This window comes from Chionomys nivalis, chromosome 8 (assembly GCF_950005125.1).
Source record: "Chionomys nivalis chromosome 8, mChiNiv1.1, whole genome shotgun sequence".
NCBI lineage: Eukaryota > Metazoa > Chordata > Mammalia > Rodentia > Cricetidae > Chionomys > Chionomys nivalis.
Window position 1 is genome coordinate 49,888,699 of NC_080093.1, and position 27,945 is coordinate 49,916,643.

Below are 27,945 nucleotides of genomic sequence, written 5' to 3' on the forward strand. Positions count from 1 at the left end.
GGGGCATTTAGGTTGTTTCCAGGTTCTGGCTATGACAAACAATGCTGCTATGAACATAGTTGAGCACATGTCCTTGTGGCACAATTGAGCATCCTTTGGATATATACCTAAAAGTGTATATTGAGTCTTTTTTTATTTACTTATTTATTTATTAAATATTTCTGCCTTCTCCCCGCCACCACCTCCCATTTCCCTCCCCCTCCCCCATCAAGTCCCCCTCCCTCATCATCCCTAAGAGTAATCCGGGTTCCCTGCCCTGTGGGAATATTGAGTCTTGAGGAAGGTTGTTTCCTAATTTTCTGAGAAATCGCCACACTGACATCCAAAGGGGCTGTACCAGCTTGCATTCCCACCAGCAATGCAGGAGTGTTCCCTTTTCCCCACAATCTCTCCAGCATAAGTTGTCATCAGTGTTTTTGATCTTGGCCATTCTTACAGGTGTAAGATGGAATCTCAGAGTTGTTTTGGAGCCGGGCGGTGGTGGCGCACGCCTTTAATCCCAGCACTTGGGAGGCAGAGGCAGACAGATCTCTGTGAGTTCGAGACCATCCTGGTCTACAAGAGCTAGTTCCAGGACAGACTCCAAAACCACAGAGAAACCCTGTCTCGAAAAACCAAAAAAAAAAAAAGAAAGAGTTGTTTTGATTTGCATTTCTCTGATGACTATGGATGTTGAAGATTTGCTTAAGTGTCTTTCAGCCATTTTAGATTCCTCTGTTGAGAGTTCTCTGTTTAGGTCTGTACTCCATTTTTTTTTTTATTGGATTATGTGATCTTTTGGTGTCCAATTTCTTGAGTTCTTTGTATATTTTGGAGATCAGCCCTCTGTCTGATGTGGGGTTAGTGAAGATCTTTTCCCATTCTGTAGGCTGTTGTTTTGTCTTGTTGACTGTGTCCTCTAGCTAACTCTTATGTCTTAAATTAACCCATTTCTATTAATCTGTGTATCGCCACAAGGCTGTGGCTTACCAGAAAGGCTTTGGCGACGTCTTTCTTCTTTGGCAGCTACGTGGCATCTCCCTGACTCCATCTACTCTCTCTATATATCTGTTTGGATTTTCCACCCGGCTTTATTCTGCCCTGCCATAGGCTGAGGCCGCTTCTTTATTAGCCAATGGTAATAAAACATATTCACAGCATACAGAGGGGAATCCCACATCACTCATGAGGCTCAACAAGCTGAAGGCAGGCTGAGGAACATGACCTGCCTCACGTATCAACTGTGTGGGCATCTTCACAGGACCTGAGGGCCCTTTGAAATGACAAGTTCTGATGTTCTTTTCACAACAGATAGGCAAACAGGCCTAAAGAGGTAGGGAGCTTACACCAGCCCAGGAGGCAGAGGCAGAGTGCAGTCCTGGGTCCTGTTGAGCGCCATCTCTGGAAGGAAGTCAGCATCATACATCCTGGCTGACCCCTACGTCGTACTCCTGCTAGAGTCATTCAGACTGGTCACAGCCTGGTTGTCATGGAGATGGCAGAGAGGGCAGTTCCAGAGCTGGCGGATGGGCGAGGGAGACGGCAGAGTACCAATATGCTAAACACTGACCAACTGCTGACCAGGATCATGTTGGAGAGACCAAAGCAGAGCACAGAGCCCTTGGCTCCAGGGACAGCCACAGGGTTGTTCAAACTTCTATCAAGCATCTCTCCGAAGGAGCAGGTGAGGGAGGCAGGCCCAGCTGGGGAACTTCCAACTGCTCAGCAGCATCTTCGGCCAAGAGAAGCTAGGGCTGCCTGAGGTCTCGAGGAAACATAAAGCTAGAGCTAAGGTTCTGGTAATAGTTAGGAAGGCCTGGGACAGGTACACAGAGGACAGACAGATGGAACAGTTTGGGAACATGGCAGGGCAGAAAGGGCTTTAGGAAATAAATCACTTTCTTCCACTTTTGTTGCACTAAGTCCAGAGCCCTGGGTGACATCCAAAAGAATGCCAGCCTTGGCTGTTGTTGTTTTGTTTGGGAGGTGGTGGTGAAGGATTTGTTTTTTTGGTGGGCTCCCACCAAATTATCTGGGCTGTCCTAGACCTCACAGGCCTCCCATCTCATTTTCCTGGTATCCGGGGTTACAGGCATGTGTCATCACAGCCAGCCAGTTTCCTAAATTTAAAGAAGACATGCTGGTGCAGCATAAGCCTGTCATTCCAGCACTTGGGAGGTGAAGGCCCGAGGAGCAGTAGTCAGACTTACCCTCCACCATGCAGGGGTGGCGCATGCCTGCTAATGCCCGCACTCAGGAGACAGAGGCAGGTAGATCGCTGTGAGTGCAAGGTTAGCCTGGTCTACAGAGCGAGTTCCAGGACAGCCAGGGCTACAGGGAGAGAAACTGTCTCAAACAACAAAACAAAACAAAAGCTATCCTTAGCTACACAGTGAGTATGAGACCATCCTTAGCCCCTATCTCAACAAAATAGCAAAAACTAACAACAATATAAGATCTATTGATGGGGATCAGTATGATAACTTTTTTTTTTTTTTTTTTTAAAGCCTACAGCACCCGGTATTCCCAGGCGGTCTCCCATCCAAGTACTAACCAGGCCCGACCCTGCTTAGCTTCCGAGATCAGACGAGATCGGGCGCGTTCAGGGTGGTATGGCTGTAGACTTTTTTTTGGTTTTTTGAGACAGGGTTTCTCTGTAGCTTTGGAGCCTGTCCTGGAACTAGCTCTTGTAGACCAGGCTGGCCTCGAACTCCCAGAGATCTGCCTGCCTCTGCCTCCCGAGTGCTGGGATTAAAGGCGTGCGCCATCACCACCCGGCATGATAACTTTATATACACAATAATTAAGTCAGGGCAATTATTATCTCTATGTGCTGGGAACATTTGGACACTTCTCTCACAGTCATATGGCCTCTCCTCTTGGAAGTGCAAGAGCCTAACTGCCTGCAATGGTAATAGCAAGCCCCACTTCCTTGGGTGTTTTTGGGAAGGTCAAATGTGTAACTCTCTAAAGGTCTGGTGCCTAATCATCTACAGCTTTTTATTTTATTCACGCGCGCGCGCGTGTGTGTGTGTGTGTGTGCAAGTGGAGGTCGGAGAACAGCAGGTAGGTGCTGGTTCTCTCCTATCACATGGGTCTCAGGGATCAAACCCAGGTTGTCAGGTGCAGTGACAATTGCCATTATCGTGAGTCACCTCCCCAGCTTTTTCTGCAGCTTTTGCTATTTTAACAGAAGAGGCAGTGAGTTTTAGGGACAGCATAGAAAGGGGGAAGCCCCTGGGGAGGTGCAGAATGGTACAGAAGCTGTCCTCTTCCCCGTCCTGCCCAGGCAAGTCTTGGAAGTGGTGATAGCCTTCAGAGTCAGAGCTGCCAGCTGCAGAGGTCTCAGAGTGCAGGGCAGAGGATAAAGAAAGAACGCAAGACCCGGAGGCGGAACAAGAAAGGACAAGGCTCAGCTGAGGCCGAGGAGTAAGTGACTGGGGATGGACTGGGGTGGGGGTGTGTGGGGGTGGGGGTGTATGTGGATGGACTGGGGACCCTCACTGACTTCTGTCCTCTCCTTCAGTCTGTTCAGTTCACCTGCTCGGAAACCTTCCTTTCCTTTCCAGTGGGCCTGGGAGAGCTTCATCATAGATGGTCAGGCTCTGCTTCAGCCAAGCTCCTGCGTGGCCCAGGGCCACCGAGCCCTGCTTTTGCCCCCAGCTGCGCTCCAGCTCAAGTCCAAGCGCAAGTCAGTAAGCAGCCTCTCAGAAGACCTTGGCTTCTGCCAGAAGACAGAAGTACAAAACCTGGAGAGGAGAAATCAGATGGGGGCCTGGGGCAGCAATACCCTCCCTCTTGGCAAAGCAGAGAGCCAAGGGCTGGAGCGAAGCAGCCAGGGTGGCTTCTGGTCACCAGGAAAAGGGTCAGGGTCGGAGTGTGAGGATGCCTCGGAGGTGGAAGACCAGGATGCAGAGGAGACAGAGAAGATTCTGAGCCCTGGGGAACTGCCTCAGCTCCCGGGGCGGGGCTTGATCTCGGAGGAGGAGTGGATCTCAGAGGTGACAGAGGAGGAGGAACACAGCGTCCCCCACAGGAGGAAAGGCGTCTCTCATAATAAGGGGAGGAATTCTGGAGAAAAGGCATTGGAAGGGGAGTTGCAGGGCCACAGCCAGGGAAGCAGCTCCAGCTCCAACAGCCTCCGAAAGCTGCAGAAGGAGAAGTCAAGGGCCAAGGAGCTGAAGGGACCCTGGGACCTAGAGCGGCTACACCGGCAGTTACAGGAGGAATTGGATTGTGGTGAGCGCAGCCAGGAGGCTTGAGGTGCCTGGAAGCTGTGGGAGTCCTGCACTCGGGAGGTTGGGGTGGTGGTAGGGATAGGTAGTAGAGGCTGGGGTGAGCTAGGGATTTTCTGATTGCTGGATAGGACTCCCAGTGACCCAGGAGACGATATGATCTTGATTTGATTTCCCCATTCACAGGTCCTCAAAAGCAGACCTGGAACGCATTGCGGGCAGCTGTCCAGGCCTCTACCAGGGGTAGGAGGACCCCTATCTTGGGAGATGATGAAAGTTTCTTATCTACCAACTTCCCCAATCGCACCTTCCATAAACGGCAGGAGGCCACCAGGTGAGGGAAAAGAGGAAGGAGAGGAAGAACTGAGGGCGAGGGTAGGAAGAGACCAGTTTTACATGTGAGTCTCTTCCTAGTTCACCCATTCACCAGGCTTCCTGATCATCCACCCAGCCTTCTCTTGATAATGTCCATCTGTCTCCTTGTCCTACTGCATTGACACACGCCACTTTTCAGCCTTTCTTTTCTCCTATCCATCCGACAGCCTATATTTTTAAAAAAAGATTTATTTATTATATATACAGTGTTCTGCCTGTGTGTCAGAAGAGGGCACTAGATCTTATTACAGATGGTTGTGAGCCACCGTGTGGTTGCTGGGAATTGAACTCAGGACTTCTGGAAAAGCAGCCAGTGCTCTTAACCTCTGGGCCATCTCTCCAGCCCCATCCTTCAGCCTATTGATGTAACATATATTGTCTTCTTGTGAGTCCTCAGGACAGGAATGAGGGAAGACTTGGGCCAGTCTCAAGTCCAAGGTCTACAAAAGAAGATGGATGGCCAATGTGTTTAGTTCCAGTTGCTACACTTGGGCTAGAACAAGAGACCGCCAGCTCAGAGAAGCCTGGGGCAACTGTCGGCCAAGGGATGATGAGGGCCTGAACCATGTGTCGGTGTGGATGGAGAGAAGGGGACCCACTCCAGAGTTCTATAGAAACCTAGTTTGTATGTGTTGAGGGGTGGGGTCTCGAGAATGCTAGGCTCTACTATTGAGCTATATCATCAGTCATGAAATCTAAAAAAAAAAAAAAAAAATTATTTTATTTTGTCTGGCCGGGCGGTGGTGGCGCACGCCTTTAATCCCAGCACTCGGGAGGCAGAGGCAGGTGGATCTCTGGGAGTTCGAGGCCAGCCTGGTCTACAAGAGCTAGTTCCAGGACAGGCTCCAAAGCTACAGAGAAACCCTGTCTCGAAAAACTTAAAATATATATATATATATATTGTCTGTTGTCTACATGTGCAGGCATATGGAAGTCAGAAGATAACTTGAGGGACTTAGTTCTCTCCTTCCACCATGTGAGCCTGGGGGATTGAATTTACGTTGTCAGGATTGGCAGCAAGTTCCTGACCTAAGCCAACTTGCTGGCCCAGCCCTGAGATTCTTAGAGCCTGACTTAGTGGGCCTTGGGGACCAATTAGAAGAGGCATGTGAGGCCCCTCTGTTTCTCTTTCTCTCTCTCTGCCTCTCTGCTCTTCCCCCTTCTCCCCTTCCCCCTTCCCCTTCCCCTCTATAACTAAATAAATATCCAAACTCATTCTGGGAAAAAAAAAGAAGTGGCATGTGAGGTTGGGGAAAATTCAAATTCATATTCTCAGCATCAGCATTTTTTTTCTGATGAGAGGAGGTATTGAAGCCCAGTCTCATGTAGCTCAGGCTGGCCTTGAATTTATCATGCAGCTGGAGCTACCTTGAATTTCTGATCCTTCTGGATCCTTCTGCCTTTGTCTAGGTGCTGGGATTACAGATCTGCACCACCACCCTTGGTCATCAGAGTCTCAGAGTACCCTAATAACCCTTTCTTACAGATTTACTCTTCGTTAGTTTAAAATTATGTGTATGTATGGCTACATCAAACTAATTAAAATGTGTATTAGCACACATACTTTCTAAAATGGACACTTAAAATTTAATCTCTTAGCGATTTTCAAATCCACCGTAAATCTTGTAAAAAATCATAACCACTATATTGTAGGATAGATTTGTTTCTCTGTGTAGCCCTGGCTGTCCTGGAACTCACTCTGTAGACCACATTGGCCTCAGACTCTGTCTCCCAAGTGCTGAGATTAAAGTGTGTGCCATCACACCTGGCTGGTTTGTTTTTTATACTTTTTTAAGAATTATTTTTTGCCGGCCGGTGGTGGCGCACGCCTTTAATCCCAGCATTCGGGAGGCAGAGGCAGGAGGATCTCTGTGAGTTCGAGACCAGCCTGGTCTACAAGAGCTAATTCCAGGACAGACTCCAAAACCACAGAGAAACCCTGCCTCGAAAAACCAAAAAAAAAAAAAAAAAAAAAAAAGAATTATTTTTTTATGGCTGATGAGATGAATCAGCAAAATACTTTAAAAATTATTCCTTAGTGCCAGGTGGTAGCAGCGCACACTTTAAATCCCAGCACTCAGGAGGCAGAGGCAGGTGGATCTCTGTGAGTTCGAGGCCAGCCTGGTCTACAGAGTGAGTTCTAGGACAGGCTCCAAAGCTACACAGAGAAACCCTGTCCAGAAAAACAAAAAAAAATAATTTTTAAGGGGCTGGAGAGATGGCTCAGCGGTTAAGAGCATTGGCTGTTCTTCCAAAGGACCCGGGTTTAGTTCCCAGCACCCACATGACAGCTAACAACTGTCTGTAACTCCAGTTCCAGGATCTGATACCGTCACACCAATCCACATAAAATAAAGTTAAATAAATAAAAAAAAACACAAAGATTTTGTAGTATTTTTAAAAAAATATTTTTAAATTAATCTTTATTTATTTTATTGATTTTTATTGTGCTCTACAATTTATTTTTATTTTATGTGTGTGGGTGTTTTGACTGCATGTATGTCTGTGCACCACATACATGTCTGGTGCATGTACCATGAATGTGCTTCATGCACAGGAAGGCCTGAAGAGGGCACTGGATCTTCTGGAACTGGAGTTGGTTATTAAGTAGCTAGCATGTAGGTGCTAGGAATTGAACCTACGTCTTCTGTTACCAACTGCGCAATCTCCCCAGCCCTAAGATTTATTTATTTCATGTGAATGAGTGTTTTGTCTGCATGTATTCTGTGGCCCACATGCATGCCTAGTGCCCTTGTTCCTCTGAAACGAGGTTGTGGATGGCTGTGAGACCCCACGTGGGAGCGGGGCCTCTGGAAGAGAAGCAAGTGCTCTAACACTCCCAACCCCTATACTATTTTTATATTCCCACCTAACTATATATAGACGGGCTCCCCTTTTGTCAGATGTTTTGTTTGAAGGAAGTCTTGCCATTTAGGCACAAACTGCCATGTCTGGTACTAGCTATGTATTCCAATGGGCATTGAACTCGCTGTAACTCTCCTGCCGCAGCCTCCTGTGTTCTAGCCTTATAGGTGTATATCACAATGCTTGACCTTTTTTTATTTTCTGTTTTTACATTTATTTTGTGTGAGTGTAGGCATGGTGGATAGTGGCAGGACCTGGTTCCCTGGTTCTCTCTTACCACTCTGAGGCAGGATCATTTTCTTCTTTTCTTCCTTCCTTCCTTCCTTTCTTTTTTTCTTATTTTGTTTTTCTGAGACAAGGTTTCTCTGTGTAGTCCTGTATGTTCTAGAACTTGCTCTGTAGACCAGGCTGGCTTCAGATTAGAGATCCACCTGTCTGTGCCTCCCGAGTGCTGGGATTAAAGGTGTGAGCCACCACTGCCTGGCAGTTAATGGTTTCTTATCAAATTGGGACACATGATATTTCCAGTCCTTTCTTCTGTTAAGAAAGCTTTAAAGCCCAGGTGGTGGTACAGCCTGTAATCCCAACGCTCTGGAGGTGGAGGCATGTGGCTCAGAAGTTTAAGGTCATTCTCAGTTATAGAAAGAGTTCTAGGCCAGCCAGGGATACATAAGAAATGAAAGAACAAAGTATGTAGCTAGAGACGGAGATTCCTAGAAAGGAGACAGAGTAGCCAAGGGGAAGGCTTTCTGGGAGCCATGACATTTCACTACAGACAAGACTGATGAGAGTAAACTGTGCATAATATCTGGGGAAGAATGTTCCAGGCTTGTCTACTTGCTGTTCAGCTATCCACATTTTTTGCCCACATGTTCACATCTTGATCCCTTCAACAATTTTATTCTTTCCCACACATTTATCCATCCAGCTGACTGTCCATCCATCCATCTGTATTTTGAGCTGTTAGGGACTAACCTTGCTGCTGTGGAGGAAAGGGTTAGAGACCTGCCCTTCTCAAAGACAGCTGCTGGGCAAGATAACGGAGGGATGCAGAAAGGGTCCCAGGCTGTGGGCTGAGCTCCTCACAGCCCAGGAAGCCTCGACTGAGCTCTACAGTGCTCAGGAGGCCTGAGCCAAGTGTTAAGAACTGGATCTAAAGCTGGATGGTGGTGGCGCACGCCTTTAATCCCAGCACTCATGAGCAGAAGCAGGCAGATCTCTGAATTTGAGTCCAGCCTGCCAGCCTGATCTACAGAGCAAGTTTCAGAACAGCCAGGGCTACAGAGAGTTTAAACTGCACCTTGAAAAAACAAAAACAATAAACAAACAAACAAAAGAACTGGATCTCACTGCTGAAGAAGAGGGAAAGGCTTTAAGCTGGCTGCAGGCTCTGTGGAGCCTGGCTTCCATGACTAATGCCATTTGTTTCCCAGGACACAGACTTCCTCCCACAGCCCTCTCCCCACTTCAAGGCTTACATGTTCCTCTATGCTTCCCTGACGTTCCTTGAATCTCCTGATACCTCATGGACCTCTCCCTTTCTTTCCCAGAAACCTGCTGCAGGCCTGGGAACGGCAGCAGCTGGAAGAGCGGCAGCAGGCTGAGATGCGCAGAGCGCGGGAGCACCAGGTGCAGCAGAAGGTGGCTCGCTGTCTGGCAGCCTACACGCCCAGAGGGAGCCGAGGGGCCTTGACTGCCCAGCGCAAACTAGAGGAGCTGAGGTAGGAGCCCGGCTTCGGAGGGCCTGTCTGGGGCACACAGGGAGGCTGAGCTGGGCGGCAGGCTGCAAGACCCCACAGTGGGCAGGCCAGACCCCTCAGCTGCATTTTACAAATGGAGATGCTGAGGCCCCTGGAGAAGAGGTGGGTGAATAGTAACCCTTCAAATATTAGATTCTCAAATTCTGTGCACAGTCATGATTTCAAGTCTTATGTTTTGGTTTCTTGGTATCAGATATACCTGTTATAAAAGTCCAGGATGGCCGGGCGGTGGTGGCGCACACCTTTAATCCCAGCACTTGGGAGGCAGAGGCAGGCGAATCTCTGTGAGTTCGAGACCAGCCTGGTCTACAAGAGCTAGTTCCAGGACAGGCTCCAAAACCACAGAGAAACCCTGTCTCGAAAAACCAAAAAAAAAAAAAAAAAAAAAAAAGTCCAGGATGGTTGGACATGGTGGCTCACACCTTTAATTCCAGCGCTCTGAAGGCAGAGGCAGGTAGATTGCTAGGATTTGAGGTCAGCCTGGTCTAGTGAATCATAGGAAAGCCAGGGAGACCCTATCTCAAAAATAAAATTGTTGAGTGGCTGGAGAGATGGCTCAGTGGTTAAGAGTCTGCTGCTCTTACAAAGGTCCTGGGTTCAGTTCCCAGCACCCACATGGTAACTCACAACTGTCTGTCACTCCAGTTCCAGGGAATCCAACACCCTCTTCTGGCCTCTGCAAACACTAGGCACACATATGGTACACTTATATACATGCAGGCTAAACACTCATAAATATAAAATATATATTTAAAATGTTGAAGATTTTAGAGATAGTTGATGTGATAAATAGTCCCAGGGGCTCCCCTCCTGGAGACAGTATGCATGGCCAGCTGGGATAATGAGCTTCAATATCTTTCCATGCTTTCGCTGCCCCCTTTTTGAGATAGGGTCTCTTATGTACCCCTGGTGGGCCTGGGAGCCATGCAGGTACATATGCAGGCCTGGCCATCACAGAAATCCTTCCACCTGTCTCCTAAGTACAGGGATTAAAGGTGCCACTCTGCCCAGCTCTTTCTCTTCTGTATCCTGGAGGCCCAGGCTGTCTTAGAACTCACTATCTAGACCAAGCTGGCCTTGAATATGTAGCAATTCTCCTGTGCCTGAGTGCTGGGATTAAGGCTTGTATCACTCGACCTAACTTAGACTATATTTCTAGGAAACCACTTCACAAATCAGGCATTCCTCCTAATGGGCCATGAGTTAGGTAGTGCCAATACCCACACAGTGCTACAGAGGCCTGAAGGAAGCCCTGGCAGTTGTTTGGTTATTGTCTTAGGGTTGGCATTACTGTGAAGAGACACCATGACCACAGCAACTCTTATAAAGGAAGATATTTAAGACAGTGGCTTACAGTTCAAAGGTTTAGTCCATTATCGTCATGGCGGGACTTGGCGGCAGGTAGGCAGACATGGTTCTGGAAAAGTAGCTGACAGTTCTATATCTTGTGCAGGCAACAGGAAGTGCACTGTCTCATTGGGTGTGGCTTGGGCATATATGAGACCTCAAAGCCTGACTCCATAGTGATGTACTTCCTCCAAAACCACACCTACCCAACAAGGCCACCCTCTTAATGGTGCCTCCCTCTTTGGGAACCATTTTCTTTCTTTTTTAAAAATAATTATTTACTGTTTTGAATTGAGCTATACATTTTCCCCCACTCCGCTTCTTTCCTCCCCTCTCCCCTTCTACCCTCCCTTCTGCCCCGCGTGCTCCTGATTTACTCAGGAGATCCTGTCTTTTTCTCCTTCCTAGGTGGGTCCATGTTTGTCTCTCTTAGGGCCATTTGCTTTCGAGCCACCAGTTACCTGGCTACACTGGATGCCTTAGTGCTTGATCTTCAGTGACAGGACACACGGGAGTCCCTGCAAAGGCCCAACCTCATGACATAGACAACGTGACTGAGTACAGTCGTTTGAGCTCGTGACCTGACCACCTGTGGGCCCTCTCCAGGCCTGCTTTTCTTTGGCTCAGGAGGTGTGGGAAGAGGGTTCTGGTGCTGCAGCATGGCACCAAGGACTTGGCAGGGCTCAGATCCTAAGCTGAGTCCATCTTGTTGTGTCAATTTCATTTTTTAATTATTATTATTATTTGTACTTTGAGACAGGATCTCTCTATGTAGTCCTAGCTGCCTGGAACTTGCTATGTAGAGCAGGCTGCCCTTAAACACAGAGAACCCCGTCTCAGCCTTCCTAGTGCTGGGATTAGTGGAGTGTGCCGGGCAAGTTCAACCTTATAGATAACTCTATAGACAGAGTGTCTTTTAGGGACATGTGCTGCCTCGTTTCTCCTTATAAAGAGCTTTTTTGAACTCACAGACATCTGCCTGCCTCTGCCTCCCGATTAAAGGAGTGCACCACCACCGCCCAGCAACTTTTTTTTTTAAAAGCATGTCAGAGGACATCCTGCAGGAGCCAGGGTCTCTCCTTTCACCATGCGGGTCCTGGAGACTGAACTCAGGCCCTCAGGCCGTCTTGCACCCTCCCACCCGTTTTTCTTTTGAGATAGGTCTCGTTCTGTAGTTCAGGCTGCTCTCAGATTTGTGGCAATGTGCCTGCCTCCGTCTCCCAGGAGCTGAGATCACAAGCACTTGTGCCACCATGCCCTGCTGGCATCTGTTCTTGAGTAAGCATTAAGAATAAGGTCTGCTCTCCAGCAAACAGGTACACGAGAGGAGTGCTAGACCCTTCTTCCTCCCTTCAGGGTGAAGGCACAGACCTTCCCTGCTAGTCCTCCAGCCTGGCTGGGACAAGTGCCACAAAGGAACGCTTTTCCCCATGAGGAGGTTCAGCTTTACAGCCAAGACTCGTTGCTTCCCAGCGGTGGTACCTACTGGCACCATCTCTCTCTCTCTCTCTCTCTCTCTCTCTCTCTCCTCTTTTTCCCTCTCTTCTTTGGTGTGGACTTCAAGACATGTACTTCCTTTCTGACGGAAATGACAGTAGATACCCAGCAAGAAGTTGGGCATAATGACATACTCAATTAACCCTGCTACTTAGAAGGATGAAGCAGGATAGCTTGCGGCCTGGAATTTGAGTTCAGCCTGGGCAATATAGCCAGATTGTCTCAAAGACAAAAACAAGCTTGGCATGTTGGTATATGCCTGTAATTCTAGCATTTAGGAGGCTGAGACAGGATGATTGTGCATCAGGTTAGTGTAGACTACAAAGTGCAATCCAGTCTCTAGAACCTGAATGAGTAGAAGCCTGGGGGACGACTTAGCCAGCAAGGTGCTTACTGCATGAGGCCCTGGCTGAATCCTTAGCACTCATGTTTTTTTTTTTTTTTTTTTTTTAATTAAAAATATCACAAAGTGAACCCAGGTGCAGCTGTGTGGCCCTACAGCCCCAGTGCTTGGCTCGGAGGCTTGCTGACCGCCCCCAGTCTAGCCTAGGTGGTGAGCTCCAGTATCAGTGAGAGACCCTATCTAAAAAAGGAAGATGACCGCCACAGTGGCACATGCCTTTAGTCCCAGCTCTTGGGAATGAGTTCTAGGTTAGCCTGGTTTACATAGTGAGGCCCTGTCTCAAAATACAAAACCCCAAACTATACAAGAACAACAACAACAACACACAGGACATCAAGCAAAAGGCAGAGTCCTAATGCCTCCACACTTGTAACCTCTCAAAGTCTCTTCTTATTGGTGAAGGCTCTTCTTAGTCGGAGCATGTGGTCCTGGCATGGTTTTCCTAGCAGATGTTGTTTTGTTTTGTCATCCTCCAGTGAGGAAGCTTCCTTCTCTGGCCCAGCATGGGAGGGCCTTCCCTGGGTGTCTGATGTACATACCTGAGAGCCTAGCACGAGTTTCAGGCCTTGTCTGCTTATCCCTCTCATCCCATCTGTGGATTCGGCCACTCCATGCTGGGCACGTCCTATGTGCACTAACTGACAGATGTCTAGTCCTCTGAGGAGTGAGGTCAGAGGCAGTGTTAACACTGGGCTGGAGGAGCAGACTTGTAGTCTCAGCTAGCCCAGGTTGGTCTAGAACTATGTAGCAGACAGAATTTCATATCTTCCTACTCCAGTGTAGCAGGTCTTTCTTTGAGCCACCAGCTCCTGAATAATGACAAGAGACTTCTTACTAATTATGAAAGCTTGGCCTTAGCTTAAGCTTGTTCCCAACTAGTTCTTAAAACTTAAATTAACTCATTTGTATTCATCTACATTCTGCCAGGTGGCTCGTTACCTCTCCTCAGTACTGTATGTCCAACTTCCTCTGCATCTGACTAGTGACTCTCCCACCTCAGATTCTGTCCCAGAGTTCCTATCTCTGCCTGGAAGTCCCGCCTACCCTCTCCTGCCTAACTATTGGCCACTCAGCTCTTCATTAAACCAATCAGAAGGTGCCTTAGGCAGGGGGAAGTAAAACACAGACACATTTTCACACAGTGTTCATAAAGATTATCCCAACACTTATGCCTGATGAATGCTGGAATTATGGGGTTGTGGGTCACGCAGAAGGAAAAGGAGCTCTTGTCAAAGCACAGATATGGCAGTTAGAGGACAACTCTGGGCTCTGGAGCTTGAACGAAAGCTGCCAGCCCTAAGTGTGGTGAGTACAATGACCTGCTGCGCCATCTTAACATTCTCAGGCTGAGTTTTGTAAACAGTAAGTGTTTCTCTTGTGCAGCCCAGATCTTTTTTGTTTTTGATAGAATCGCACTCTGCAATCCAGACTGGCCTGGAGCTTACTCTGTAGCCCAGATTAGCTCTGAATTCAGGCAATTCTACAGCTCAGCTTCCCAAATGTTAGTCACCAGCTCTGGGAGATGCCCCTTTATGCACAATACTCTTTGTCCCTGACCTGCAAGAGGGGGAGAAAAGAGGGAGGAGGCTGTGCAAGAAAGAGCTCAGAAGCCAGAACTGGTTCCCCCCTTGGGGGTGGCCAGAAGGTAGGGCAAGCCCTGGATGCACAATCTAAATTTAGGACAGGTGCTCAATCCTACAACCTTGGACACGTTCATGTGACCTTCCTGAGCCATCAGTAAAATGGGGCAAATAAGTCCCACCCTAATAATCCCACCCACGAAATACAGGGCCAGAATGGGAATGAAATAGTTTTGTAAGCATCAGGAGGAACCGTTATATTAATAATCTTCAGTGAGGACCAGCAGCCTCTGGCCTGGGGTGTGTCCATGGTCAGTTACCCAGAGGCCCACCTTTCTTACAGGCGCAAGGAGCGACAGCGTTTTGCTGAGTACCAGGCAGAGCTGCAGGGCATCCAGCACAGGGTGCAGGCCCGGCCCTTCCTGTTCCAGCAGGCCATGCAGGTGAGGGCTAACACCTGTGTAGGCAGACAGCCCCCCCCCCCCGCCTCGCTCCCCGAAAGGAGCTGCCTTGCAATGAAACAAAATTGGAGTGGGGTCCTGAGGGTTCCCCAGAAGGCTTGGGACCCCCTTTTTAATGATCAGAGCCCCGTGGTGGCCCCAGCAGCCTTGGTGAAGAAGAGGAACCTTTCTTTTTTTTTTTTCTTTTTTTTTTTTTTTTTTGGTTTTTCGAGACAGGGTTTCTCTGTGGTTTTGGAGCCTGTCCTGGAACTAGCTCTTGTAGACCAGGCTGGTCTCGAACTCACAGAGATCCGCCTGCCTCTGCCTCCCAAGTGCTGGGATTAAGGAACCTTTCTTTTATCAGACCAACGCCAGACTCACAGTGAATCGGCGCTTCTCTCAGGTGCTGTCAGCATTGGGGGTAGACGAGGAACAGCTGCTGGCAGAGGCGGGCAATGTGCAGGGCCTCTCCCGGAAACACAGGTGAGGCGGGACAGGGCAGCCACGTCAGCCGCTGGTCCTCCCAGTGTTCTCCATGTCACCCGGAAGGGGGGCTGAGGTTATTGTTCCCACCTCCCAGTGAGACCAGAGTAGGACCTTACTCAGGACACAGGAACAAATGAGTCCTAAAGCTAGTCTGCAACCCTCAGCAAGAAGATGCTAAGCAGCTGGTACCATACTGTCACCCGATACCGCCCCTGACACCTTAGAATAAATAATATGGTATAGAGCAGGGATTATAAGACTCAGTTTACCGTAAAACACAAAACAGTCCAAAACAAGCCCGTGACTGCAGGAGGGATGTCACTTCCCAGAGACTCTCAGCTACCAAGCAGAGGAGTTAGATTTGGACGCATGGGGTGAAAGACTGCACTGAGCATGGGGTAGGGCACCGTGGAGCCCATTGACCTCCATCTGTGTCTTTAAGGAGCCACCGGTCATTTGGAATAGAAATGGATCCCTCTTCTCAGAGTCCCCCAAAGATAGAACCCACCAGCAGCCCGCCTGGAAGGCTTCCCTCCCCCATCCTGGACCCAGAACACAGTCCCTGCGATAAAAATTAAATGCTTTATGGCAAGTACGGTGTGAGATTTCTGAGGAAAGTTGGCTATGCGTTCGGGGAGAGGTAGTGGCAAGTGGGTGGCCTTGTCTTAGCTATTTCCCACATTCGTTGGGAACCCTGGCTGCACCCCGTTCCTCAGCAAACACATGCTGTGTCTTTGCTACTGAGCAGTGGGACACCTAGAAAGGAATTGGTGAGACTTTCCCATGCTTTCTCCAACACACACATACCTGGGGACTAGAAATCCTAGTGAACAGGACCCTGCCTCTGAGGACGCCCGGTCTTGGAGCTTCATTTATTGATATCTTTTTGTTCTCTGAGATAGTCTTGGAGTGAAGCTTGCTTGCTTATTTATGTCTTTGTTTTCCGAGGAGCCTGTCCTGGAACTAGCTCTTGTAGACCAGGTTGGCCTTGAACTCACAGAGAGTTCCAGCCTGCCTTTGTCTCTGGAGTGCTGGGATTAAAGGCATGAGCCATCACTGCCTGGCTAGGAGCAGAGCTTTAAAGGAGCACACAGACCACACCAAAACATGCCGAGATGTGTGATACAGGAAGCCCCCAGAGGAGCAACTACTATCAGAAGGGGTGTGTGAGCCCTGAACTTTAAAGTCCTCCTCAAGACCAAAAGAAAGCAACCAAACCAAACAAAAACCCAGGAAGAGAGAAAAGGTGGGAAAGCAAGACATGGTGGCTTGGGCTTGTAATCCTAGACTGGGGCCATAGTTAACTGGACAGCCTTAAAAAATATGGATGTGCCAAATTTGCACTCGAGCTTGGTGTGGGCGTGCACGCCTGAAATTCCAGCGACTCTCAGCACAAGGGAGGCTGAAACAGAGGGACTGTGGTGGGTTCGAGACCAGCCACCAGGCCAATCAGAGCTATACAGACCCTATCTTAGAAGGCTGCTCTTCCAGAGGTCCTGAGTTCAATTGCTCACAACCATCTATAATGAGATCTGGTGCCCTCTTCTGGCCTGCAGGCAAACATGCAGACAGAACACGGGGTACATAATAAATCTTTAAAAACGAAAAATAAAAACTAGAAATAAAAAAAAAAACCACTCAGTTTCGTGGGGTTCACAGGTACAAATTCATAGAGCGTTCCTTAGCAGTCCAGAGAGCAGGTTAAAAAGGCCCAATCCACCAGCAATCCAGGGAACGGAGGACGACGGCAGCGCTCGCTGGCAATACTAGTTTATTGGGGTTGCAAGGCTGGGTCTTCGGAGCTGGTTCATTTATGAAGATAACATGAGGTATCTTCCAGCACCGGATGCAACCTCGGCCCCGGAGCCTACTAGAAGGACAGTCCTGGAGAGGGGACACCCACGGAGACTTAGAGGTACAGAGCAACACGGGGGGGGGTGGTAGCACGACAGAGAGGAAGCGGTTCCGGAGCCTCGACAAGTGCACATGCGCAGAGACCAGTACCTGGAAGCCGGGAACGCGCAGTCTTAGGAAGTTCCCAGGCTGGCCCCGGAAGCAGCCGTTCTTAGTTTCCGGCAACAGGTCGGCGGCGGCAGCGCGACCCGGAAGTATTCCCATTTTGCGTCGCCTGGGCTCGGGTGGCGGCCCGGCTCCAGACCGACGCTAATCATGGGGTCGTCAAAGAAGCACCGCGGAGAGAAGGAGGCGGCCAGCACGACGGCGGCGGCCGGTACCGGGAGCGCCACCGAGCAGCCGCCGCGGCATCGAGAGCATAAGAAACACAAGCACCGGAGCAGCGGCGGCGGCAGCAGCGGCGGCGAACGACGGAAGCGGAGCCGCGAGCGTGGGGGCGAGCGCGGGAGCGGGAGGCGCGGGGCCGAAGCCGAGGCCCGCGGCGGCGCCCACGGTCGCGAACGAAGTCAAACGGAGCCCTCGGAGCGGCGCGTGAAGCGGGAGAAACGCGATGACGGCTACGAGGCCGGTGAGGGCGGGGCGGGGGCGGGGCAGGGTCTTGGGGTGCGCGGGACGGAGGGTGCAGGGTGACCCCGAGGGCCTTCTGCCTTTCGTGCTAAAGACTCCCTCTGGTTGTTGGGGATTAAAGACTGACTGCCCATGTTAAGCTTCGTGAAGATCTGGGTCTTCTGTGTTGGGTGGGTGCATGAGGTACGAGCATGCACAGCGGCAAGGGAAACCTGACCCTGGGCGAATGTGTTGGGCTCGTGGTAGCTTCATGAAGCAGTAAGATACGCTTGGGTCTGAACACCAAGGACCCTATGCTGTAAACACTGTTGAGAAATTTGAGCTTTGTGAAGATGGCAGGGAGCCAAGGGTTTGAGTAGGGAAGTGAGTTGATTTACTTCATATGATAAGAGGATCACTGAACTGAGAGCTTGTCAGAAATAGTAGAGACCGAGAGATGAGGGAGGTCAGCCCAGCCAGGTGAGGATTATAGTGAGTATGCATGTTTCTCCATGCTGCGGGCGGAGAGGAGTGGACAGGTGTTTAGGACGTGGAATAAACTAAACTTAGTGCCTGGACCAAGGATGGGAGGGATGAGGATTAGGGAACGTCCCCTTGAGTTTTGACTTCATCAGCCTGCTGAATTGTGGTCGTCTGTTGAAATTGCATTTAGAAGGTTAGCGGATTTGAAGCAAGGGAGAACGGCACAGTTTCGGAGAGCTTTGTGGTTGGTGCACATGGGAAAACCTGCAGTTGAAGCAGGATAAAATGAATTTGGACCAGAGTGTATTCAGGAAAGCAAAGGAGTTTCCTCGAATGTGTGGAGGGGGAACTAGGGTCAGAAATAGGACTTGATAAATACCAGCGGTTTAGTTGTGGGGAAAGGATCATACTAAAAAAATAGAGTAGCCAAATGGGAGGAAAACTAAGTTGGGTCGTAGGATCTGTGCAAAGAGATATTTGCCGAAAAGATTGAGTGTTTAACAGCGCCACACACCACAGGGCATTAAACAAAAACCTTTTAAACTATCATGTGTGGATCTGTACCTCGTTCATACTTGGTGTTTATGGAGGTCACAAGAGGGCATTAGGTCCCCTGAACTGAGTTAGATTGTGAACTGCCATATAGATTCTGGGAACCAGACCTGGGTCCTCTGTAAGAACCTCAAATACTATTATCCACTGAGCCATCTCTCCAGCCCCAAATTGAAACTTTTTGAAAATAATCTGCTAATTAGGGAGATTTGGGACTTCCCGAGTCCATATAGAATATGGGATCCGGAGCCTCGGTGGAGGAGGAAGGCCCTGTTAGGTTTAAAGAACAGGAGATGGGCTGCAAGTAGTGAGGGGTAGGGGACTTGGATGTCCTGGTGGCATCTTCCTCTGTGTGATGTTGGTTGAAGTTCCCTCCTGTTGGTGGGGTGGTAGAGCAAGTCCAGAGGGCTTATTTACCTGTGTCTGCAACATCTGACCTGGAAGACACCCTAGTCAGTATTCCTTGACTGCACACGCTGCTGTGGGCAGAGAGAGCTGTGCAGTTCAAGGCAGAGTTCTCATTCTGTCAGTAATTGAACACGGCTTCATGGAGATGATGCTTGATCTTTTGATAGAACTTCCTGAGAACAAGAGCAGAGGGGACAGTGGAGGCTGAAGGTAGAGTACAGAGGTCTGGAGGGGCAGTGAAGGATGCAGAGGGTTGAACTACTTGGGTCAGAAAGAAAGGGAAGAGGCAGTGTTGCTAGACAGGGTAGCAGCTGCTGGGGAGCTGGGGAAAGAAGGCTGCTGTTTTCTGGTGTCATCTACCCAGGTGCTGGTGAAGGGCCCATGTCTTCGACCTTGCAGCTGGAGCCCACAGTGTTGCTTCTTGGTCCCATGTTCATGGGTCCCTTAAGCCATCCTCCTTATTGTTCTAGCTGCCAGCTCCAAAACTAGCTCTGGAGATGCCTCTTCACTTAGCATCGAGGAGACCAAGTAAGTAGCCCATGTGCTGTCTGGTTTTCCTCTGAGAGCGGGTACACCTGGCACTGTCACCTACAGAAACCCTTGCACTGCAAATGGAGCCAGTTAGAGTTGGGATAGCTGCGTGAGTCAGTTAGCCAGCGTGGGAGCTAAGGTGGAGGAAACTGAGACCCAAGAGGAAGGAGGGCCTTCCCCAATTAGGTGTTCCCTGGTCGGGAAGCCTGTGTCTTCACGCCCTAGGCTGCTGGGATTAGGGCCTCTGCTTGTCTCCCTAGGGACCCTCATTCTCGCCTTGTTTTCACCTCCTGCCTATCCATAAATGCACTTGCTACCCATTTCTCAGGAAGACCCTAATACTTCTGTCTCTTGTCTTCAGTAAACTCCGTGCAAAGTTGGGGCTGAAACCCTTGGAGGTCAATGCTGTCAAGAAAGGTGAGTGTCGGGCTGAACTGGGGCATCTAAGTGGGAAGAAAGTGGGGCTTAGTATGCAGAGGCAACTCCATTTAGTAGCCTTATGTATGTTTTGTCAGAGGGCCAAGACTTGTCCTTTGTGTCTTAGTGGGGATCTGAGATATGTTTTTCTTGTGTGGTCTTGGTACCTTCACCCTGGCTTTAGGCAGGCTGAGGGACATGCACAATTGCTGTAGACTGTCTAAGTGGTGTTGGTTTGCTTTTATAAAAATAAGCATGCTCACCAAAAAACAAACTGACAGGAAAAGCCCACGTGATCTGAGCAGCTTTGGAAGTCGTAGAGGGGAGGTTCCTGTCACACTGTGTGGAGTGACAGAAGGGGGGCAAGGGTGAGGTAGGAATAGGGAGGTGAAAGTTCTTCCCCTCTCTTGGCCCCTTCTGGCCCCTGGGCTGGAAGGGGCAGGGTGAGTGGCTCCCTCCTCTCCCCACCAGCCATGGGCAAGCATAGCCTCACGTCTGGGCCCCCCTTCCAGAGGCGGGCACCAAGGAGGAGCCCGTGGCAGCTGATGTCATCAACCCCATGGCCTTGCGACAGCGTGAAGAACTACGGGAGAAGCTGGCAGCTGCCAAGGAAAAGCGGTTGCTGAACCAAAAATTGGGGTGAGGGTTTTCTGGCCAAGCAGGAAGACTCTCTTTGCTTCCTTGCCCCTGGGTCAGACTGGGAGAACACGTTTGGGTTCCATCCTAAGTGTCCTCACTCCTCAGGAAAATAAAGACTCTCGGGGAGGACGACCCCTGGCTGGATGACACCGCAGCCTGGATCGAGAGGAGCCGGCAGCTGCAAAAGGAGAGGGACCTGGCGGAGAAGCGGGTGAGAGCCCCTGGCGGTGTGGGGCAGTGGCCAGGGGTGGGCTGTGCTCAGGGACCTGGCGGAGAAGCGGGTGAGAGCCCCTGGCGGTGTGGGGCAGTGGCCAGGGGTGGGCTGTGCTCAGGGACCTGGCGGAGAAGCGGGTGAGAGCCCCTGGCGGTGTGGGGCAGTGGCCAGGGGTGGGCTGTGCTCAGGGACCTGGCGGAGAAGCGGGTGAGAGCCCCTGGCGGTGTGGGGCAGTGGCCAGGGGTGGGCTGTGCTCAGGGACCTGGCGGAGAAGCGGGTGAGAGCCCCTGGCGGTGTGGGGCAGTGGCCAGGGGTGGGCTGTGCTCAGGGACCTGGCGGAGAAGCGGGTGAGAACCCCTGGCGGTGTGGGGCAGTGGCCAGGGGTGGGCTGTGCTCAGGGACCTGGCGGAGAAGCGGGTGAGAACCCCTGGCGGTGTGGGGCAGTGGCCAGGGGTGGGCTGTGCTCAGGGACTTGGGTTCTCCACAGTTTCACTGCAAAGCCTGTCTTTCTGTGCGGCAGCTTACTAGGGTCCTGGGTGCCTTTTGGTCACTGAGTTTAGGTAACTGGTCATCCTTCCTTTCCCCACAGGCCAAGCTATTGGAGGAGATGGACCAAGAGTTTGGTGTGAGCACTCTAGTGGAGGAGGAGTTTGAGCAGAGGCGACAGGTGAGGCTGTAGCATCCAGAGACTTTCTGGTGGACGCTGGCCTTGATGTGGGCATCCCAGGGTTGGGTGGCTTGTGGCTTCTGACTTGGTTGGTTCTTTGCCTGTAGGACTTGTATAGTGCCCGGGATTTGCAGGGCCTCACTGTGGAACATGCTATCGATTCCTTTCGAGAAGGGGAGACTGTGGTTCTCACCCTAAAGGACAAAGGTGAGCTGAGCTGGTTACTCCGTGTGGGGGGTGGGCACCATTAAGCTGGGGCGGTGGGAACTGTGCCGTCTGCTGTTTCAGGAGTCCTGCAGGAGGGGGAGGATGTGCTGGTGAACGTGAACATGGTGGACAAGGAGCGGGCAGACAAGAATGTGGAGCTGCGGAAGAAGAAGCCCGACTACCTGCCCTATGCAGAAGATGAGAGTGTGGATGATTTGGCACAGGTTTGCCTGTGGGGCAGAAGCTGGGGCGGATGGTGTGTGGTGCTAAGAAAGCCACAATTCCATGGCTTCCCAAGAGTTGCCCTAGGTCCCAGCCACCCTCTTGTCTTGCAGCAAAAGCCCCGCTCTATCCTGGCCAAATACGATGAGGAGCTGGAAGGCGAGCGGCCACATTCCTTCCGTTTGGAGCAGGGTGGCATGGCTGATGGACTGAGGGAGCGCGAGCTGGAAGAGATCCGGGCTAAGCTACGGCTGCAGGCTCAGTCTCTGAGCTCTGTAGGGCCCCGGCTTGCCTCTGAGTATCTCAGTCCTGAAGAGATGGTGAGTCTCTCTCTCCTCCTCTCGTCACACACTGCCAACGTGAGCTTGGGAGGGAAACTGAGTGTTGGCATAGCACTTGGTTCCTGGTGAGCAGTGAATGGCAGCCCACGGAAGTGCTAGTGTTGATGAATAGGGACCACTGAACCAGTGGGCCTGTGTTTATGTTCCAGTTCTGTCCCCAAAGCAGCTTGTTCCTTGGGTGAGTCACTTCACAGCCTGGGCACCCATGTGGACTGATGATGCCAGTAGCTGTCTTTGGAGGCTTGCTGTGAGGAGTGATAGGAAAATGGAGGTAGTGGTGTCCAGGACTCCATCCCACTCCTCTGTGCTCCTCTCTGAAGGTGACCTTCAAAAAGACCAAGCGGAGGGTGAAGAAAATCCGAAAGAAGGAGAAGGAAGTTGTAATGCGGGCAGATGACTTACTGCCTCTCGGGGACCAGACTCAGGATGGGGACTTTGGATCCAGGTGTGCTTCTGCACAGTGGCGGGTATGAGGGCTGAGCCAGCCTAGGGAGCACCATTCACTGAACCGTACCGTTCTCCTAGGCTTCGGGGCCGGGGTCGGCGTCGGGTTCCTGAGGTGGAGGAGGAGGCCCTGGAGGATGAGGAGAAGGACCCTGTGGCCCAGCCCCCACCATCAGATGATACTAGAGTAGAGAACATGGATATCAGTGATGAAGGTTTGAGTTTGGCTAGCAGGGAGTGGGGTGGGGCTGTGGGCCAAGGTGGTGGTGTGTGAGCGGGTGTCCTCTATGTTTCCACCAGAGGATGGGGGAGCTCTTCCGTCAGGGTCCCCAGAGGTGCTGGAAGAAGATGAAGCAGAGCTGGAGCTGCAGAAGCAGCTGGAGAAGGGGCGGCGTCTGCGGCAGCTGCAGCAACTCCAGCAGCTTCGAGACAGCGGCGAGAAGGTGAGGCTGAGCGTGGAAGCTGATGTGTGGTTTGGCGCCTTTCCCTGTGAGCATGTGAGCCTGCCACCCACATTCCCTCAGGAGTCTCTTGTGTTTGTAACATCTGGTTAGGACCAGGTTTCTTGATTTCATTGGTAACTCCAGTGTGGTAGATTCCATAGGTAGTAGGGAACCATTGCTGCGTTTGCACAGAGTGAGGCTGCAGAAACCAGAGGGGACATGGAGCCCCGTTGGAAGATCCATTGTGTGTGTGGAAATAGCTGGGTTATTGCCACCAGGGAGGATCTGTGGGCTCTTGAGTCTCTGTGGTATCACCCCAGAAACTTGGGGTCTGCCCACAGCCACTCCCTCCCCCAGGTGGTGGAGATTGTGAAGAAGTTGGAGTCTCGCCAGCGTGGCTGGGAGGAGGAAGAGGACCCTGAGCGGAAGGGGGCCATCGTGTTCAATGCCACTTCTGAATTCTGCCGCACTCTAGGGGAGATCCCCACCTATGGGTTGGCTGGCAACCGGGAGGAGCAGGAGGAGCTCATGGTGGGTCCCGCTGTTCCCCTGGCCTGGTGTCTTTAAAGTGGTAGCTTCTGCTCCAGTGCTCAAAGGTCGCAGGAGAGGGCTAGGGCTGCCCTAACTTCCTGACCCTAACTTCTGGTCCCAGGACTTCGAAAGGGATGAAGAGCGCTCGGCCAATGGTGGCTCTGAATCAGATGGGGAAGAGAACATCGGCTGGAGCACCGTCAACCTCGATGAGGAGAAGCAGCAACAGGATGTGAGTACTGATGGGGCATGGGTGTGGGGACCCGGGCTCATTGTCCAGTGTCCCAGAGCTTCCACCCCCATGGGGAGGGCACTAAACCTCCAAGAGCCAGCTGGGGAATCCGTTAAAACTGGTGTCATAGCCTGGCCTGGTGGGGGTGCCTGTTCCTCTACCCCACATTTCTCTTCTCTCTCTAGTTCTCCGCTTCTTCTACCACCATCCTGGATGAGGAACCCATCGTGAACAGAGGGCTGGCTGCTGCCCTGCTCCTGTGTCAGAACAAAGGTGTGGGTTCAGGCTAGGAGCCCTTGCAGTCGGGTGCTATGGTAGGGAAGGGCTGGGTGGGTGCCTATGGCTGCAGCATGACGTCCTTGTGTCTGCACTGCTACCTCTTCCTCTTAGACTCAGTGCTTGGAGTAGCTCTCCAGCTCCTGAGCCTTGGTTTGCCTTTTTGTGGTCCAGGGTAGGACCACCTGTTCCTCTTCTGTACCTTAAAGGCTCTGATCCTTGAAGTGCGCTGGGCTAGACAATACCCTAGGGTCTAGACCCCAGCTCTGCAGTCTCCTTGGGGAGGTGATGGTCTCTCATGTCTGTTTTCTTGGTCTGTAAACCAGACGTGACATGTTCACATGCTGAGCGAGGCTCTGAGAGATGTTAGCACTCGTGTGAGCTGGTGCCCCGGGGCCTGCTTTACTCAGGCTGTCTTGGCTATGTCTGCCTGAGGCGTAGGCCTCCTGGGTATCACAACTTCTCTGTCCTCAGGGCTTCTGGAGACCACAGTGCAAAAGGTGGCCCGGGTGAAGGCTCCCAATAAGTCACTGCCCTCAGCCGTGTACTGCATCGAGGATAAGATGTGAGTGTGGCAGTGAGGGCAGGAAGGGGGCAGATGTGAGCATGCCTGTGACACGAAGCTGGGCTGCTCTGAACACGCAGTAGACAGCAGGCAGCTCACATTGCACCCCTCTGCCTTGGTCTAGGGCCATCGATGATAAGTACAGCCGGCGGGAGGAGTATAGGGGCTTCACCCAGGACTTCAAGGAGAAGGACGGCTACAAGCCTGATGTTAAGATTGAGTACGTGGACGAGACGGGCAGGAAACTGACTCCCAAGGAGGTGAGCGGGGTGCCGTGAAGACAGGGCCAGGTCAAGGGGTGACTAGGTCAGAATGGAGCCAAAAACACCCTCACCCCCAGCAAGGCAGGGCAACACTCCAGTGTTGGGGAATGTTGTTTTAAGGTGTGTCACTCTTGTTTATGTTGCATTTGTTTAACTCTGTGAAACTGTGGTCCTTTGCCTAAAAAACATTCAATGCTCTAATAAAGAGCTGAGGCCCATAGCGAGGCAGGAGAGAGGACTAGACAGGGCTGGCAGGCAGACAGGATAAACACGAGGTGAAGTCTGGGAAAAAGGGATCCGGGAATGAGAAAGGAAGGAGGACTTCAGGGGCCAACCATCCAGCCCAATACAGAGTAAGAAGGAAAAAAGGTATACAGGAATAGAAAAAGATAAAAGCCCAAAGGCCAAAGTAGATGGGATAATTTAAGAAAAACTGGCAAGAAACAAGCCAAGCTAAGGCTGGGCATTCATAACTAAGAATAAGCCTCTGGCCGGGTGGTGGTGGCACACACCTTTAATTCCAGCACTTGGGAGGCAGAGGCAGGTGGATCTCTGTGAGTTCAAGACCAGCAAAAAGAATAAGCCTCTGGGTGTGATTTATTTGGGAGCTGAATTGTAGGCTCCCCCAAAGCCCAAAGAGTGAAAGAGCAAAAACATTCCAGGGGTTTGACTGCCTACCAGTTGGGGACCTTGTGAGGTAATAGAACCTTGCTTCTATTGCTAACTTTGGTGGGCACAGCACAGCCGTTTCCATGGCTCTCGGGAAGATTTGACACCCGTGCTGCCTGCTGTACCCAAAGCCCCCAGCCTGAGGGTGTTCATCCTTGGGGTTCTGACTCCCATCCCTATCATGTATGTTAGCTCCACGTTTGCTGGGCTCAGCCCCAGCTCCCAGAGGCAGGTCTCACCCTATATTCCTAGCACCCAGGTTGCATACAACCCATGTATGATGCCCAGATCTAGGTCCTTGTCCCATCTCTTCTCTTCCTCACACTTGAGCCTAATCCTGGGTTGGGGGAATCAGCACTCCCAGTCGCTGTTGCGAAGCTCCCAGTGGATGCGTGTGTCTCTGGTGTCCTGGCGTTTCTGATGTTCCTGTGTGTTTTGTATCCCCAGGCCTTCCGGCAGCTGTCCCACCGCTTCCACGGGAAGGGTTCAGGCAAGATGAAGACTGAGCGGCGGATGAAGAAGCTGGATGAGGAGGCGGTGGGTCTCTGGAGGTGGGGGGCTCTGCATTTTGGGTGCTGTAGGATATTCTGTCTGCACCACTGTGCTGACTTTACTCTGGCTCCACAGCTCCTGAAAAAGATGAGCTCCAGTGATACGCCCCTGGGCACTGTGGCGCTGCTCCAGGAGAAGCAGAAGGCCCAGAAGACACCGTACATCGTGCTCAGTGGCAGCGGCAAGAGCATGAATGCGTGAGTAGAGGGCCTGGCGGGGGCGCAGGGGGGCGCACTGTGCACCTTCTCTCCAGTCTCACACCCCTTTGCTCTCTTCCCCCTGCAGGAACACCATCACCAAATGAAGCCACCTTCCTCCTTTCCCCTCCCAGATATGTTAAATAAAGTCCCCTCCTTATTTTTTCCTTCCTGGTCATGCTCAGTCTAAGATCAAACCTAGGAAGCAAGACAGGCTGGGCCTCAGGTCATGGTCGGTTCTGTGACCTGGCGAGTTCCTGAGCCTCCGTTAGCCTCACTGACATTTGAGCAATGGGAATGCCTGCTTCCCACATGAGCCTGCAGTGAGTGCAGTCTCACTGATTATAGATAGAGGAGCAAGATGGGGCAGGTCCTTACTGTGTGACTTGAAATCTAGTAAGTAGCGTAAGTGACAAGGGAAACCAGCCCCTGCCTTCAAAGGACATTCCTCTGGGAGCTGACTCAGCGGGAACAGAAGCCCCTCCAGCTAATGGTGCAGTCCCTGTTACACCTTGGCTGAGTTGGCTTCGTCATCCCAAGTGGTTACTTGTAGAAACCTGGTCACATGGGTGTTCCTAGAGCTGGACCAGCCACTACCCTGTAATTTCTCTGGTTATAGTTTTTAGGGTGCCCAGCACTACCTACCCTTCCTGGCAGGGCAGAGATGCCACCTCCTGTCACCTGGGGGGAGGGCACTAGCATCAAGGGACTGGATTTGGCTTCTGAGTTTCACAGTTTACTGCTGTGTGACTTAGCTGAAGTTACTGAGTCTTGGGCTCTGAGCTGCAAGGGAAGGCATGATCTCTGAATCCTGCTCAGGCTTCGTTGAGAAGCCATGTCACCTCTAGGCCTCTTCTAACATGGTTATGTCATGGGAAGGCAGGGGTATCCCCATCCAGATAGACTTCATAGGTACATCTTGGCCCTCAGGGTATGGTGATAGGAACCCAGGCCACAGGCCAGAAGTCCAGTGCCAGTTGTACCTTTGCTCCTTGGTCTGGAGCCCTTGTCCCTTCAAGCTATGCCTGCATCCTTCTGAGGTCCCGAGGTCATCTTCCAGCCTGGTGCTCTGCCTACTGCTTTGGCCCACCTGTTAGAGATTTACTGTAATATACACCAATAGATGAATGTGACAATGACATTACCCCAGCATAAATAAAAACCAGAAGGAGCAGTCATGAGGCATGACTGATGAATTGACAATGCGTAGGGCTCAGTGGCAAGCATGACAGGCTGTTTTTCTGCTGTTTCTGGATATTTTGAAAATTTCCATTTTAAACTAAAAACATGTTGGCTTAGCAACAAAAAGTGCACAAGGATATACCTAAAAATGCTATAATCCACGGCCATTGACAGATGGGTAAATTCTTCATTTCTGTGACAGAATGAAGAATGTGTGTGCATCTCATGCATATGGAAGGTAACCAGATGTGGAATTGTGCCTGTTTCCAATCTACAATGTGATGGGCAAATTTAATTTCTATTAGGAGTCAGAACAGGCTGGGTAGTAGTGGTGCAGCCTTTAATCCCAGCACTTGAGGCAGAGGCAAGTGGATCTCTGGATTCAAGGCCAACCTGGTCTACAGAGTGAGTTCACCAGGACAGCTAGGGCTACATAGAAACCTGTCTTGAAAAATAAAGTCACAACAATAGTTGGGGGTGGAC

At 51.0% G+C, this 27,945-nt stretch overlaps 2 protein-coding genes and 1 non-coding gene across 4 annotated transcripts; 2 read left to right on the forward strand and 1 right to left on the reverse strand.

Moving 5' to 3' along the window:
• Positions 1-1,534: 1,534 nt before the first annotated feature.
• Tsga10ip (testis specific 10 interacting protein) lies at positions 1,535-15,545 on the forward strand. The gene is made up of 8 exons (XM_057779465.1): positions 1,535-1,663; positions 3,269-3,408; positions 3,506-4,218; positions 4,401-4,548; positions 9,005-9,175; positions 14,385-14,484; positions 14,846-14,964; positions 15,410-15,545. The coding sequence occupies exons 1-8, from the start codon at positions 1,535-1,537 to the stop codon at positions 15,543-15,545; spliced, it is 1,656 nt and encodes a 551-aa protein (XP_057635448.1).
• On the reverse strand, positions 2,485-2,603 carry LOC130880825 (5S ribosomal RNA). Its single transcript, XR_009057630.1, has one exon. It is a non-coding gene; the product is annotated as a 5S ribosomal RNA (ribosomal RNA).
• A 1,525-nt stretch (positions 15,546-17,070) lies between the features above and the next one.
• Sart1 (spliceosome associated factor 1, recruiter of U4/U6.U5 tri-snRNP) lies at positions 17,071-26,447 on the forward strand. Of its 2 annotated transcripts, XM_057779399.1 has the most exons (20): positions 17,071-17,449; positions 19,341-19,398; positions 19,763-19,818; positions 20,331-20,457; positions 20,563-20,668; positions 21,261-21,338; positions 21,446-21,545; positions 21,627-21,769; positions 21,881-22,087; positions 22,429-22,553; positions 22,634-22,767; positions 22,853-22,995; positions 23,353-23,526; positions 23,648-23,758; positions 23,944-24,031; positions 24,509-24,599; positions 24,724-24,859; positions 25,979-26,068; positions 26,159-26,280; positions 26,369-26,447. In XM_057779399.1, exons 1-20 carry the CDS (start codon positions 17,137-17,139, stop codon positions 26,385-26,387), a joined length of 2,421 nt encoding a protein of 806 aa, XP_057635382.1. In that variant the 5' UTR covers positions 17,071-17,136; the 3' UTR covers positions 26,388-26,447. The 2 variants fall into 2 exon arrangements, with proteins under 2 accessions (XP_057635382.1, XP_057635383.1); XM_057779400.1 differs by lacking the exons at positions 17,071-17,449; positions 19,341-19,398 and having other exon boundaries at positions 19,783-19,818; positions 20,290-20,457.
• Positions 26,448-27,945: the final 1,498 nt, after the last annotated feature.